Source organism: Pleurodeles waltl, chromosome 6, assembly GCF_031143425.1.
Source record: "Pleurodeles waltl isolate 20211129_DDA chromosome 6, aPleWal1.hap1.20221129, whole genome shotgun sequence".
NCBI classification, from domain to species: domain Eukaryota; kingdom Metazoa; phylum Chordata; class Amphibia; order Caudata; family Salamandridae; genus Pleurodeles; species Pleurodeles waltl.
In genome coordinates, this window is record NC_090445.1 from 1663592813 (window position 1) to 1663606915 (window position 14103).

General features: G+C 46.5%; 1 protein-coding gene across 4 annotated transcripts in view; it reads left to right on the forward strand.

The window, feature by feature from the left end:
• Nucleotides 1–14103, forward strand: part of CCDC187 (coiled-coil domain containing 187) — a 289883-nt gene that overhangs the window by 45797 nt on the left and 229983 nt on the right. For all 4 annotated transcript variants that reach the window (XM_069241620.1, XM_069241621.1, XM_069241622.1 and 1 more), the window contains one exon: nt 11148–11277. In XM_069241620.1, coding sequence (XP_069097721.1) covers nt 11148–11277 — 130 coding nt within the window. The remainder of the gene's footprint in view (nt 1–11147; nt 11278–14103) is intronic.

Sequence of the window (14103 nt, forward strand, 5' to 3'; positions counted from 1 at the left end):
TGCCTGGCACTAGCGAGTGGATGGGGCTGACTCATGGTCCCTCTCTAGCCAATCAGGTAAAAGTTGTCAAAGGTAACACTACACACATTTGCCACAGATCCTGTTTGCCCTACTGTAAACAATCAAAGAGTGCCCCTCGCTCTCAAAATCCAAGATGGAGAAACCCTTTCCCTGGTGCAAAGCATGTGTGCCCACCCAGAAGTGTGGCCAGTGTAATGAGTAGCCCCTCCTCTACTGTCACTCCAGACCAGTTCTGGGGGCAGCTCTCCCCACATAGAGTGTGATGGCAGCCCTACTGGAACTACAAAAGAAGGAGCCAGTCCAGGTGTCAGCCAACATTTGCTAGTAACTGAGGAGGCCTCTTTGGACTAAATAAAATTCATTGGTCTGCTGTAAGTGGTCTTCCTGCTAGAGAAACAAAACAACCACACCACATCCAGCCTTTAACTCTGCTCTGAGAGCAGTTTTCACACCTCATCAGGACAAATTACTCACTGGGCTTCTTGGCTACTCCAGAAGAGCCAATGCAAATTAGCCTCCCAGAGCTCCAGGCAGGTAAATCCAACTTCCCAATTTAGTTTCATGTTTAATAATAGTTAAACATAGTTGTTCAATCATTTTTCTAGCTGGTCCCATTTACAAGAAATAGTATTAGTATTTTAATCTGTTCTTTGGTTTTCTAATTTGGACAGCTAGGCCTGCCACAGTGAACATATCTATTTGGCCTTTTTACTGTAGGGTAATGGTAATATTAACTTTCTGCATGTACCATTTTTAAATGCCATGCACCCTGTCTTGTGGCTACAATGCTTACATCGGGGAAGGTTTTTATCTGTCACAAAGCTATTTTTGACAGATGGGATGGCAGACTCTACACTGCAGCAGTAAGACTACACAGGATAAGCATGACACCATGTGTGCAGTGTCTCTGTGGTGAATAGCACAATAGGTACTGCAGTATACTAGTGTCATTTAACTTCCTAGCCTAGGTACACTTTGTACACCTTATACTAGGGACATGTAGGCAAGTTTAGTATACTAATCATGACTAAGCCAATCTATCCTCGGTTAACGGAGAGCACAGGTTAGCAGGGGTAACGTGCACAGTGCTCAAAAGCCAGCAAAAATATGGAGTCCAACAAAAGGCAAAAGATCCGCTGTGACCATGCCGAAAAAGGTGGAGTTCCTACAATGCATAGCATGTACTCTGTAGTGTCACCTATAGGGGAATGCATCACTTGCAGGAGGTGGCCACTAAAGTGCTTACAAATAGAGTGATAATTAATCACTTTCATGGATCACCTCAACTACGCTTACCTGTATGAAGGCATTTACCACTGCACCAGGTAAATAGGAGGTATAACAGAGAGAGTACATCACTTGTACATGGTCACGACTGCAGCACTAACCTATAGGAGGGCAGAGAATGGCTTGTAAATCACCACTGCTGTGCTCACCTAGAGAAGGACAGTGCATTTCTTGCAAGAGATCACCACTGCAATTGCTTACATAAAATAGGTCAAAGGTTCACTTGTAGGAGGTCATCATTGCTGCGGTTACCTACTGGAGGACTGTGCATTGCTTGCAAGAGATCATGCCTGCTGCACTCTTCTATAATAGGTCAATGCTTCACTTACAGGAGGTCATCACTGCATCGCTAATTTATAGGAGGACTAGGAAGACCCCGCAGGAGATCACCACTGCTGTCCTAACCTGTAAGAGGACAGAACATCGCTTGCAAGAGATCCCTGGTGTTCTGCTTACCTCCCATCACAGAAATCACTACAGCAAGTAATGCACTGTTACGTAGTTGGGCAATGCATCAGTGATCTACGGGAGATCACTGCTGCAGCCTTTAAATATAGGAGGACAGTGCACCAATGGCAGGTGATCACTAAAGCGGATCTCATTTAAGGTGGACTGTGCATCATCTGCAGGAGTCACTGCTGCGGTGCTTACCCATATGACAATGTATCAGTTTCAGTAGATTAGACTACATCACTCACCTATATGAGTGTAGTGAATAAGGTTCTGGAGGTCACCGCTGCAGTACTTACCAACAGGAGGACAGTGCATTACTTGTAGGAGTTCACCACTGCACGGCTTGTCTACAGGAGACAGTACTTCGGTTAAAGGTCATCACTGCAGTGCTTACTCATAATCTACCTGTTTGGGAGATGATTTCACTTAGAAACTGGCACTCCAGTATGCTTACCTGTAAGCAGACATCCCCTCATTAAAACAGTACACTCCAATGTTTACTGGTGAGGAGGAGGGGCACTTCACTCGTTTTACCACTCCAACAATGTTTAACTCTTCAAGGTGACACGTCAATAAGAAATGATGAATGTGTTTTTTGTTAGGAGAAAACAGAGTCAGCAGAAATGGCAACCTCATTTGTAAAAAAATGGGTTGTTGGTTGACTGGGGATGAGCTGTCATCAAGCAACAACTACAGTCCTTGTCAGGGTGTGGCACAAGCGAATTTATATTAACCTGTGCTCACCCCTCTGGTACCTTGCCACAGAGTAGTCAGGCTTAACTTAGAGGCAATGTGTACACCAGTATTTGTGCAACTCTTCAAACAGTAATATTGTGAAAGCTCCACACAAAAAGGATCCCTCATCAAGTTAGAAAATAAAGGACTTTTTAATAAATAAAACAAGACCAAAACAACAAAAGTCTAATCAGGAGAACTGGGGATATTCAGTTTTAAAGATTTTGGTGAAAATAGCTTTAAAAAGTACAAAGCGTCAACTGTAGATATCTGGTCTCGCTGGGCCGGGACAAAGTCACAAGTTCAGGCCAACCACAATGGATCGGGAGGCAGCTGTGGGGACCTGGTTAGTCTTACTGAACAGATTATTTAAATCCTGGTTTGCAGTGTTGCAAGGATCCCCATTGAAGATGTGTCACGCAGCCGAAGCGATGCGTCCGATACAAGATGCTCTAAGGTTGCGATGTGAGTTTCTGTGTCGTCATCCAGGATCCTGTTGACTGGGTGTGTGATGTGAATTCTAGCATCAAGGATGCAGTGCTCAGATGGGACAATGCATCTTTTTCGAGGAGCTGCAAGGCTGAGATGAGGAGCCCTCAGTCGACGAGGGATACGAGGGCCTGCGCCAAGGAGGCATTGCACAGTGGTGGTTCCGATGAGGCTGCAGACGTGATGGGGGGTCTCTGTGATGAGTCTAATCCACGCAGCAGCGGCAATGTGTGGGTTTGTGCTGCGCAGTAGAGGAGATGTGTTGGTTCCGCTGGATCCAGAGACTGGCAGAGCACCTTAATCTGACTTCCAAGGTTTCAGGACTGGAATGGCACCACTTTCAGGGTAGGCTCACAGATGGTAGAGTCTAGGTGCAGGTGCAAGGTTGTTGGAACCTGTTGGGTCCATGAGGCTTCAGATCAGGAGGCCAGCCAATTTGTCCTTGGAGTCACTCTGTGTTCAAGAGATGCAAAACCAGTCCTTCTCAACCAGGCAAGAGTGCAGCAGGTCAGCACAGCAGGGCAGAAGTAATTCAGTGTGGCAGTTGAGCAGAGGGAGAGTCCATCCAGCAGCACAGTAGTCCTTCTCCCTGGCAGAGTATCCCCATGTCCAGAAGGGTTGGTGTCAGGAGTTCAGTATTTATACCCACTTGTGCATTTGAAATGGGGAGAAGCTTTTAGAGGCATGCCTTTGAAGTGTATAGGTGCCCTGCCTTCCTCCCTTGTATCTGGTCAGTGATTGCCCATCCAGTCACACCTACGCTCCCTATTGTGCATGGCTGTCTAGGTGGAATACACAAAACACAAAGGTCAACTTCACCCAGTCATGTCACCCAGAGATAGGCTGCAGGCACTAAAAGACTAAGGCAGGAAAATGCCAACTTTCTAAAAGTGGTATTTTCAAAATTGTAATTTAAAATCCGACCACCATAATTAAGGATTTTTCAATATACTTCCAAAGACACCAAATGTGAATTGGCTACCTGTTCCCATTTGGACATTACAACTTATTAAATGTAGTATGGTAACTCCATTGTTATCCTATGGGAAAGGTAGGTCTTGCAGTAGTGACAAATGAATGTAAGAGTTTTTCACTACCAGGACATAGAAAACTTAAAAGTTCTTTTGCCAGGAAAAAATGGTAGTTTAAAACTGCACACACAGGCTAAAATGGCAGGCCTGAGACATATTTAAAGTGCTACTTAAGTGGGTGGCACAATATGTGTTACAGGCCCACTAGTAGCATTTACTTTACAGGCCCTTGGCACAGGTAGTGCCTCTCTACTAGGTATTAAAAAGTAAATTAAATGTGCCAATTGGGTATAAGCAAATTCAACAATGTTTGAAGGAGAGCACAAGCACTTTAGCACTGGTTAACTGTGGTAAACTGCGCAGAGTCCTAAGGCCAGCAAAATTGAAGTCCTCTAAACAGGAGATCTGAAGGCAAAATGGTAGGGGCAAAACCATGCCAAGGATGCCAGGTCTAATACCATTACACCTGTGGTGAGATACACTATACTTAGAGATTACTGTTCTTGTGGTTACCTGGGGGAAGGTAGAATATAGCACTTTATACCCGTATGAGGATGCTGAAGCACATTTTCGGACAGGTAGCACATTACACTGTGAGGCTTGGCAGTGTTGTATTTGTTGTGAACATATGAAAGAAGCTTTCTGGGTCATGCATGATTGGGCCATACATTATTGACTAGAGAGGTGCTTTTATCATGTATTGGGAGGATAGCACCTAGCGCTGTGATGGTGGATGAGGTGGATGAGATAGGCTTGCAAGAATACAGCATATAGGCAGCTACTGTGCTTGTACACCCAAATAAGGGGATAAACAGAGAAGGTCCAGTAATCTATGTGGCAAGCTGTGCAATACAGAAATGCTGTCTAATGACTAAAATGATGCAAAATGGGCAAGAATCACATTATTCACCTGTAGGCATACACCACATAAATCATTGATTACCAGTGAAATGTTCACATGTAGGTGAATACCACATCACCCCTAGATTAGTAGTCAGGGTTTTCCCTGTTTGAGAATACCACATCCTTCAGAGATACCCCTCCAGTGCTGACATGTAAAATAAATCACATCCCTAAGTGTTTATCATTATAGAGCTCCCCTATGGGAGAATTGCTTATTCATCAGAAATGACTACTGTACCAATGACAGACACAACCAACAAACACAACCATTCTATGGAAATCCCAGGTCTGTATGAAAAGGACACTCAGAATATGAAAGCTCTGTTGTGCCATGCTAATGGTAGAGCATGCTATACAAATGCTGATAAGATAATGTAACCTGTTGGCGGATAGTAAATTAATCAAAGATTACAATAAAACTGCTCACCTGAAGGTGAAAACCACAACTTTCACTGATTACTGCTATGGCCTCTACAGTGAGAGGAGACCACATCACTCAGAAATTTCTGCCCACTGTCCATCTGCAGATATTAACACTGCAAACTTACCTGTAGGTGAATAACAAAGATTACTACTCCAGGATCACATGAAAACAGTTCCTGTCAAGCTGCAGAGATCACATCTGGGCTGGCGTTGATCTCTAGTTTTTGTGGATGTCTGTCCACAAAAGTCTGTCATGGTGTCAGACATAGGCGGTCATTATGACCCCGGCGGTCGGTGATAATGTGGCACTAGTCCCGCCAACAGGCTGGCGGTACTTACCACCACATTATGACATTGGCGGGTTGGCTGAAGCCAATCTGCCAATGTACCACTCCAACCGCCATGGCAGTATCAGCCGCTGGGCTGAAGATATCCATCTCCAGCCCGACGGCCGCCATTGTGCCCCTGTGGGATTATAACCCCACCTATCGCCTTTGTGGCATTCATAAAGCCATGAAAACCATGGAGGTACACCCTATCACTGACAGGGAATTTGTTTCCTGTCACTGATAGGAGCCCCTCCTACCTTTCCATAGACCCCCCCACCTCCCAAAACACTCCCCAGCCCCCCTACATCCACGCCCCCCTTCACACACGGACACACACTCATTCACACATACATACATGCATGCATACATTGCACACACTTCCAAACATACACACAGGCACACATTACGATTTCAAACATAAGCACAATTACACTTCCATACATGCACACACACAATTAACAGTCAACACACACCCGCATTCACGCACACACATACATGCACACCCCCCCACATACACACACAACACCCCCCAGCCCCCTCCCCTGTTGGAGACTTGACTTACCTGGATCCACGGGGTCTTCCAGCAGGAGACGGGATGGGGCACTGCTACTGCCAGTGGCACCCGCTAGCAGAACACCGCCAGGTCGTATTATTTGTCATAATATGGCAGGCAGTGGTCTACTGGCGTAGCACTGCTGGTGGTAGCACCGCCACCTTACCGCCATCTGCCAGGATGGCCACAGCCGGATTCCCGCCCTTGTTGTGGCAGAAATCCAGCTGTGGTCATAATTAGGCAGACAGCTGGTAGCCGCGGCAATGGTCTTTTGGCGGCCATCGCCGCAGCTGTAGGAGGTTTTTACCGCTGATCTTATAATGAGGGCCATAATGTCCACTGCTGCCCTGTCTGACGGTACTCTGACCGCCAAACTTTAAATCAGGACCTAAGTGTCTTTCTGGAGACCAGGGGCTTACTTTAGAAGCCATTATAAAAAAAAAAAACTCAAAATAACTCCACAATTCACAGTCCACATTATATATATTCTTCTCTCCACCTATGCCCAACTTACAACACACCTCACCTGAGCCCACCCTTCTAGCATCAACACTGCCCTTGGTCACCCTACATCCTATAATTTTTGCTCTTCCTGTGAAAATGTTTGCAAGACCCATGAGTTAGAAGAATGTTTTAGGGCAACAGCGGAAGCACTTTTAGGACTCATGGAATAGATTCTACTATTAAGGAACACTGGAGCTGTACTGCATTTCCATTTGGGCAAAATGAAGAACCGCAAAGGAACTCATTTACAAAATGTCAGATTTTTTACTTTTATACCACAATTCCTTAATGTTGTTACCACAACCTGTAATAACGGCATTATCGCAAATTTAGAGAGAAATGGGCAACCATTGTGTATGTCTGGTATTCAGCAACTATTGTTGTAAGATTATCACCAGCTTTTTTCTTAAGACTAATAGGCACAGAATTCAGTATGTTTCTGTATAAGCAGAAATGGTATTAACTGACCTCAAAACCACTTTCCAAACACTTCACCAGATTTTTACAACTTCCCACTTACTTTAAATGACCCCTATAGTTTGCAATTGGTCCAGAATGCAGCCGCTAGAGTGGTTCTCAACCTCTCACGGCGGGTATCTGTCAGAGAGTGCCTTAAACAATTGCACTGGCTTCCGGTGGCTCAGCGCATCATTTTTAAATCACTCTGTCTGACGTATAAAGCTACTCACGGGATTGGTCCTCGCTACCTCACCACCAGGCTCTGCTGGCATACTCCCAAGAGAAACCTGAGGTCCTCCAAAGCCTATCGAATTCAGGTTCCCCGCACTTATAAAGTCAAATGGGGGGATAAAGCTTTCACCTTGGCGGCTGCCAAAAGTTGGAACTCGCTCCCCTTGATATCAGGCAAGAACCCTGTTACCTAAGGTTCAGGAAACTGGTTAAAACATGGCTCTTCTCCCGATAGTATCCATTTTGCACCCCGGTTTGTACCTTCAAGTAATTCCTTTTTTTCTCTTTTACTTTTAGCTGTCTCTTGGGTGGGTTCCTTGGATCCTTGCTATCTCCCTCTTTTCTCTCCTTCTACATTAGCGCTTTGATGCTCTTCGTGAGTCGGAATGCGCTTTACAAATACGACATACATACATACATATAGTAGTATATCCATGAATTAGAAAATACACCAAATAATAGTTTACGACTGTTCTAAATTGTGCGTAATTTTAGCCTATCTGTGTAAGAAGCATAGAGTGGGTTTTGGCTCCGCCCAGAGGAATATTAGTCGCTCACCTCATGTTATCATTTGGCGATGCATATATAATTCCACCTTCGAGAAAGTGCTTACATGAGAATAAATGGGGGAGTATTCTAAATCTGAAAATAATCTGAAGCTGTTTCTCAGTCAGTTCTTTTTCTCCCATCCTGCCTCCCCCTCCCCTTTTCCTCTCCCAGCAGGTTGTTATTTGATCCTATGACAGGGCCTCTGCACCTCTACGAGCCCCACTGCTCAGGTCTCTGGCAGGCCCTCCTCCTGCAGCCGCGGGGAGTGTGATCTGTGCCCACAGCCCCCACCGGTACTACTGCAGACAGATCTTTTGTGTGCCATTCAAGGGCATGGAGCAGTGCGTGGTAATTTGGTTAATGCCCCCCCTCAGCACAACAACACAACATCACAACACTGCATTACTTGAAAGGTTTTCTATCAACCGAATTTCAGAGGAAAAATGTAAGATATTTAATTTGCACGCAACTAGCCGCCGGAGTACATTTCTGTTCTCCTTTAAAACGTGTTGACGTGCTCGGCTTAATTGACCTTTTTGTCCGGGTTCTTTGGTGAGGGTTTCCGCAGCTCCATAATTGGCTTTCATCTGGTCCCCCGAGGGCTCGTGTTCGAAATGCAAAAGGTGATGACTTGAAGCGCTTTTAAAAGACCGTTTCAAAATACAGCTCCTCGAAAAGTTTTGTGCATCTTTGCTTGGACATTTACCAAAAGCGTACTTTACAAATTCAATATACGCATGGGTAATCATGAATTTTTCACAAAATTTCGACACCTTATATAGCCTATATCTATTCCCTGTGCTGTGAGTCATCGCCTGCAGAAGTGTATGTTGTAGCGCCTTCCCCCTCTTCATTATGTAAACAATGCACAGCCCAGCCCTTTAACCTAAGCAATCCGGTCTAAGGAGCTTGCCGCAACTGCAAATTTCCACAAGCAGCGCTTTTGACTGATGCAGACTGGGCCCTGCATTCAGCTGGCCTATCAAGACAACAAGTGTACAACTCTACATAAATCAACACAATGCCAAACAATTAAGTGCCATGCAATTCCACAGCACACAAATCCACACCACATAATTCCACTACAAACAACACATTTAAGTGTCTCATAATTCCACACCACAAAGTTCAACTCCACACCATTCCACTACATTCCACATAATGGCAATCCAACAAATTCAATTCCACAAATTTCCACTCCATGACACATAATTCCACTTCACATAATACCACTCCATACAGCATAATTCCATTACACTCCATTCAACACAATTCAACTCCAGATAATTCCACTTTACATAATTGCACTCCAACCTGCATAATTACGCTTCATGCCACATAATTACATTCCACATATACGCACTCAGCTCCAAAACACATATTTACGCTCCACAAAGTTCAACTCCACAAGTGACACATATTTACACTCCACATAATTCCACACCAGGCCACACAATTCCACACAGCGCCACACCACACAATTCTGCACCACATAACAGAATTACGCTCTACTCCATACCATATAATTGCACTCCACATAAATCCGCTTCACACCACAGAGCAACACAGCACATAAAAACACTCCACACCATGCCACATAATTTCACTCAATATAATTTCACTAAACGCCACAGAATTCCACACAAGATAATTCAGCTCCACAAAATTCCATTCCACACCACACAATTCCACTCCAAAACTCACAATTGCACTACACACCACATACATCCAAACCACACCACAGAATTCCACATAATGCCACAGAATTCAACACCATACCGCATAATTATACTCAATACATACCACTCCACGACACACATTGCCACTACACATATTTCCACTGCACTTAATACAACATAAGTACTATCCACATAATTCCACTGCACACCATGCCACATAATTCCACTACACATAACTCCACTCAATACTACACAATTCCGCAACACACAAGTTCACTCCAACCCACATAATTTCACACCACATAATTGCAATCCACACAAGATAATTCAACATCATTCCACATAATTCAACTTCAATACGTGCCACTCCACACCAAACAATGCCGCTCCACATCAATGCACACCATGCAACATAATTACACTTCCCATAATTACACTCCACACCATGTCACAAATTTACACTACACATATTTCAACTCCACAACACATACATCCACTCCACTCCATAACACATGGCTAATAGACATTGACAACGCCAATAGTTCTTGGATTGCAGAGACTTATTGGCTTTGCCAATGCTTCTTAGGTCTGGCTTGGCAGTGCAGTTATCCGGATGACATATTTGTTAATTCTTTAAAATATACATAGAGTGGGTTTTGGCTTGGCTCTGCCCAGAGGAGTATACGTCTCCCACCTCATGTTATCAGTTGGTGATGAATAACTACTTTCAAGGAAATGTGTAAATTAGAATAAATGAGGGAGTACTTTAAATCTGAATATTAACTCAAGCTATTTCTCACATTCAGTTATTTTTCTCCTACGTGCATTCTTCACAGAAAGCAATATTTTGTTACTGTTTTGCAGCATTGACAAAGCCAGTAGGGCAGGCTTAATCTAATGTGATGAAAACATTTGTGCATACTATGCTTGTAAACTGCATTTCTGAATTCCCGTGTTTACATTTATTGATACATCGAAGCAAGCCCTTGAGGCTTTGCCGGTGCTTTTTTTAGGATTTTGATTCAATGTCCCAGTTCTGGATTTAAACCCAGGGCACTGGAGTTCCAATCTTGGCTTCCCTATTCGACCTAATTGCATGATCGTGGGCATAGCACTGTGCCCACCTGCGCTTCTCTTCCGTCATGGCCGATCAGGATTTGGAAGGTTCAGAGATACTAGAAGGCACACTGATGCCAATCCCTGAAATTCTGTATATTGAATTTTGCTAGTTTATTTTTGAAGGTTGTCCGAATGGCAGTGATTTCTCAATGGCATTTTTAGTCAATTCCGAGCTTGTGCGGTGCCCCTTGGGTAGAAGTCTGTTTAAAGGGAGCCTGGCCAACAAGAAACGCCTTGCATGGGGCATGTTGAGACCTGCCCGGTGCCCGTGGCATCCTAATCACACTGTTGAGCACAGAAAACGGCATTGAAAGGGCATGGTGGGTGTGACTCCCTGTTGTTGCAACGTAACATAGAGCTGGCGTGTTGTGAAATTTTGCAGAAAACTCAGCAGAGGAGATCAAGTGGATGTGGAGAGGGGGCGCCACACCGCCACCTCCCCGGAGAGCAGCATCGCCCGTCGAGAGAGCCGTCCTTCGAGAGAAGCTGAGCCGAGGGTCTCCGCCGGGCAGGTAAGCGCTGTAGTGACATCTAGCTCCTAGGTAGGGGACGGTAAGCGCTGTAGTGACGTCTAGCTCCTGGGTAGGGGTAGGTAAGCGCTCTAGTGACGTCTAGCTCCTGGGTAGGGGAAGGTAAGGGGTCTAGTGAGGTGTAGCTGGTGGGTAAGGGCAGGTAAGCGCTCTTGTGACGTGTAAATCCTGGGTAGAAGCAGGTAAGTGCTCTAGTGACGTCTGGCTCCTGGCAGGGGAAGGTAAGCGCTCTAGTGAGGTGCAGCTCCTGGGCAGGGGAAGGTAAGCGCTTTATTGAGGTGCAGCTCCTGGGTAGAGGCAGGTAAGGGCTCTAGTGAGGTGCTACTCCTGGGTAGCGGATGGTAAGCACTCTAGTCACGTGTAGCTCCTGGGTAGAGGCAGGTAAGCACTCTAGACGTGCAGCTCCTGGGTAGGGGAAGGTAAGGGCTCTAGTGAGGTGTAGCTCCTGGGTTGGGGCAGGTAAGCACTCTAGACGTGCAGCTCCTGGGTAGGGGAAGGTAAGGGCTCTAGTGAGGTGTAGCTCCTGGGTAGAGGCAGGTAAGCACTCTAGACGTGCAGCTCCTGGGTAGGGGAAGGTAAGGGCTCTAGTGAGGTGTAGCTCCTGGGTTGGGGCAGGTAAGCACTCTAGACGTGCAGCTCCTGGGTAGGGGAAGGTAAGGGCTCTAGTGAGGTGTAGCTCCTGGGTAGAGGCAGGTAAGCACTCTAGACGTGCAGCTCCTGGGTAGGGGAAGGTAAGGGCTCTAGTGAGGTGTAGCTCCTGGGTTGGGGCAGGTAAGCGCTCCAGTGAGGGTGCAGCTCCTGGGTACGGAAGGTAAACGCTCTAGTCACATGTAGCTCCTGCGTAGAAGCAGGTAAGCACTTTAGTGAGGTGCAGCTCCTGGGTGGGGGCAGGTAAGCACTCTTGTGAGGTTTAGCTCCTGGGTGGGGGCAGGTAAGCGCTCTAGTGAGGTGCAGCTCCTGGGCAGGGAAGGTAAGCGCTCTAGGCACATGTAGCTCCTGCGTGTATCTCCTGGGTAGGGGGAGATAAATGCTCTAGTGACGTGTGTCTCCTGGGTAGGGGCAGTTAACTGCTCTTATGACGTGTGTCTCCTGGGTAGGGGCAGATAAATGCTCTAGTGACGTGTGTCTCCTGGGTAGGGGCAGTTAAATGCTCTAGTGACGTGTGTCTCCTGGGTAGGGGGAGATAAATACTCTAGTGACATGTGTCTCCTGGGTAGGGGCAGTTAAATGCTCTAGTGGCGTGTGTCTCCTGGGTAGGGGGAGATAAATACTCTAGTGACGTGTGTCTCCTTGGTAGGGGCTGATAAATGCTCTAGTGACGTGTGTCTCCTGGGTAGAGGGAGATACATGCTCTAATGATGTGTGTCTCCGGGGTAGGGTCAGACTCCTGGGTAGTGGCAGATAAATGCTCTAGTGACGTGTGTCTCCTGGGTAGGGGCAGATAAATGCTCTAGTGACTTGTGTCTCCTGGGTAGGGGCAGTTAAATGCTCTAGTGACGTGTGTCTCCTGGGTAGAGGGAGATACATGCTCTAAGGATGTGTGTCTCCGGGGTAGGGTCAGACTCCTGGGTAGTGGCAGATAAATGCTCTAGTGACGTGTGTCTCCTGGGTAGGGGCAAATAAATGCTCTAGTGACGTGTGTCTCCTGGGTAGGGGCAGATAAATGCTCTAGTGACGTGTGTCTCCTGGGTAGAGGCAGGTTAATGCTCTAGTGACTTGTGTCTCTTTGGTAGGGGCAGATAAATGCTCTAGTGACGTGTGTCTCCTTGGTAGGGGCAGATAAATGCTCTAGTGACGTGTGTCTCCTGGGTAAAGGGAAATACATGCTCTAGTGACGTGTGTCTCCTGGGTAGGGGAGATGAAGGCTCTAGTGATGTGTGTCTCCGGGTAGGGTCAGACTCCTGGGTAGTGGCAGATAAATGCTCTAGTGACGTGTGTCTCCTGGGTAGTGGCAGATAAATGCTCTAGTGACGTGTGTCTCCTGGGTAGGGACAGATAAATGCTCTAGTGACGTGTGTCTCCTGGGTTGGGGCAGGTGAATGCTCCAGTGATGTGTGTCTCCTGGGCAGGGGCAGATACATGCTCTAGTGACGTGTGTCTTCTGGGTAGGGGCAGATACATGCTCTAGTGACGTGTGCCTTCTGGGTAGGGGGAGATGAATGCTCTAGTGACGTGTGTCTCCTGGGTAGCGGCACATGAATGCACTAGTGACGTGTGTCTCCTGGGTAGGGGCAGATAAATGCTCTAGTGACGTGTGTCTCCTGGGTAGGGGCAGATAAATGCTCTAGTGATGTGTGTCTCCTGGGTAGGGGCAGATAAATGCTCTAGTGACGTGTGTCTCCTTGGTAGGGGCAGATAAATGCTCTAGTGACGTGTGTCTCCTGGGTAAAGGGAAATACATGCTCTAGTGACGTGTGTCTCCTGGGTAGGGGAGATGAATGCTCTAGTGATGTGTGTCTCCGGGTAGGGTCAGACTCCTGGGTAGTGGCAGATAAATGCTCTAGTGACGTGTGTCTACTGGGTAGGGGCAGATAAATGCTCTAGTGACGTGTGTCTCCTGGGTAGGGGCAGATAAATGCTCTAGTGACGTGTGTCTCCTGGGTAGGGGCAGGTAGGCACTCTCGTGACATGTGGATCCTGGTAGGGGGAGATAATGCTGTAGTGACGTCTGTTGTGACTAGGTGTGTGTGCTGGGGGTAGTGCACTGGGGACGCCTGGACACCTGAGTTACACTAATACCGTCGCTACTGTAAAGATCATGACTGTCACTACTACTGCTGCGGCTATGGACACCATAGTACTCCCATG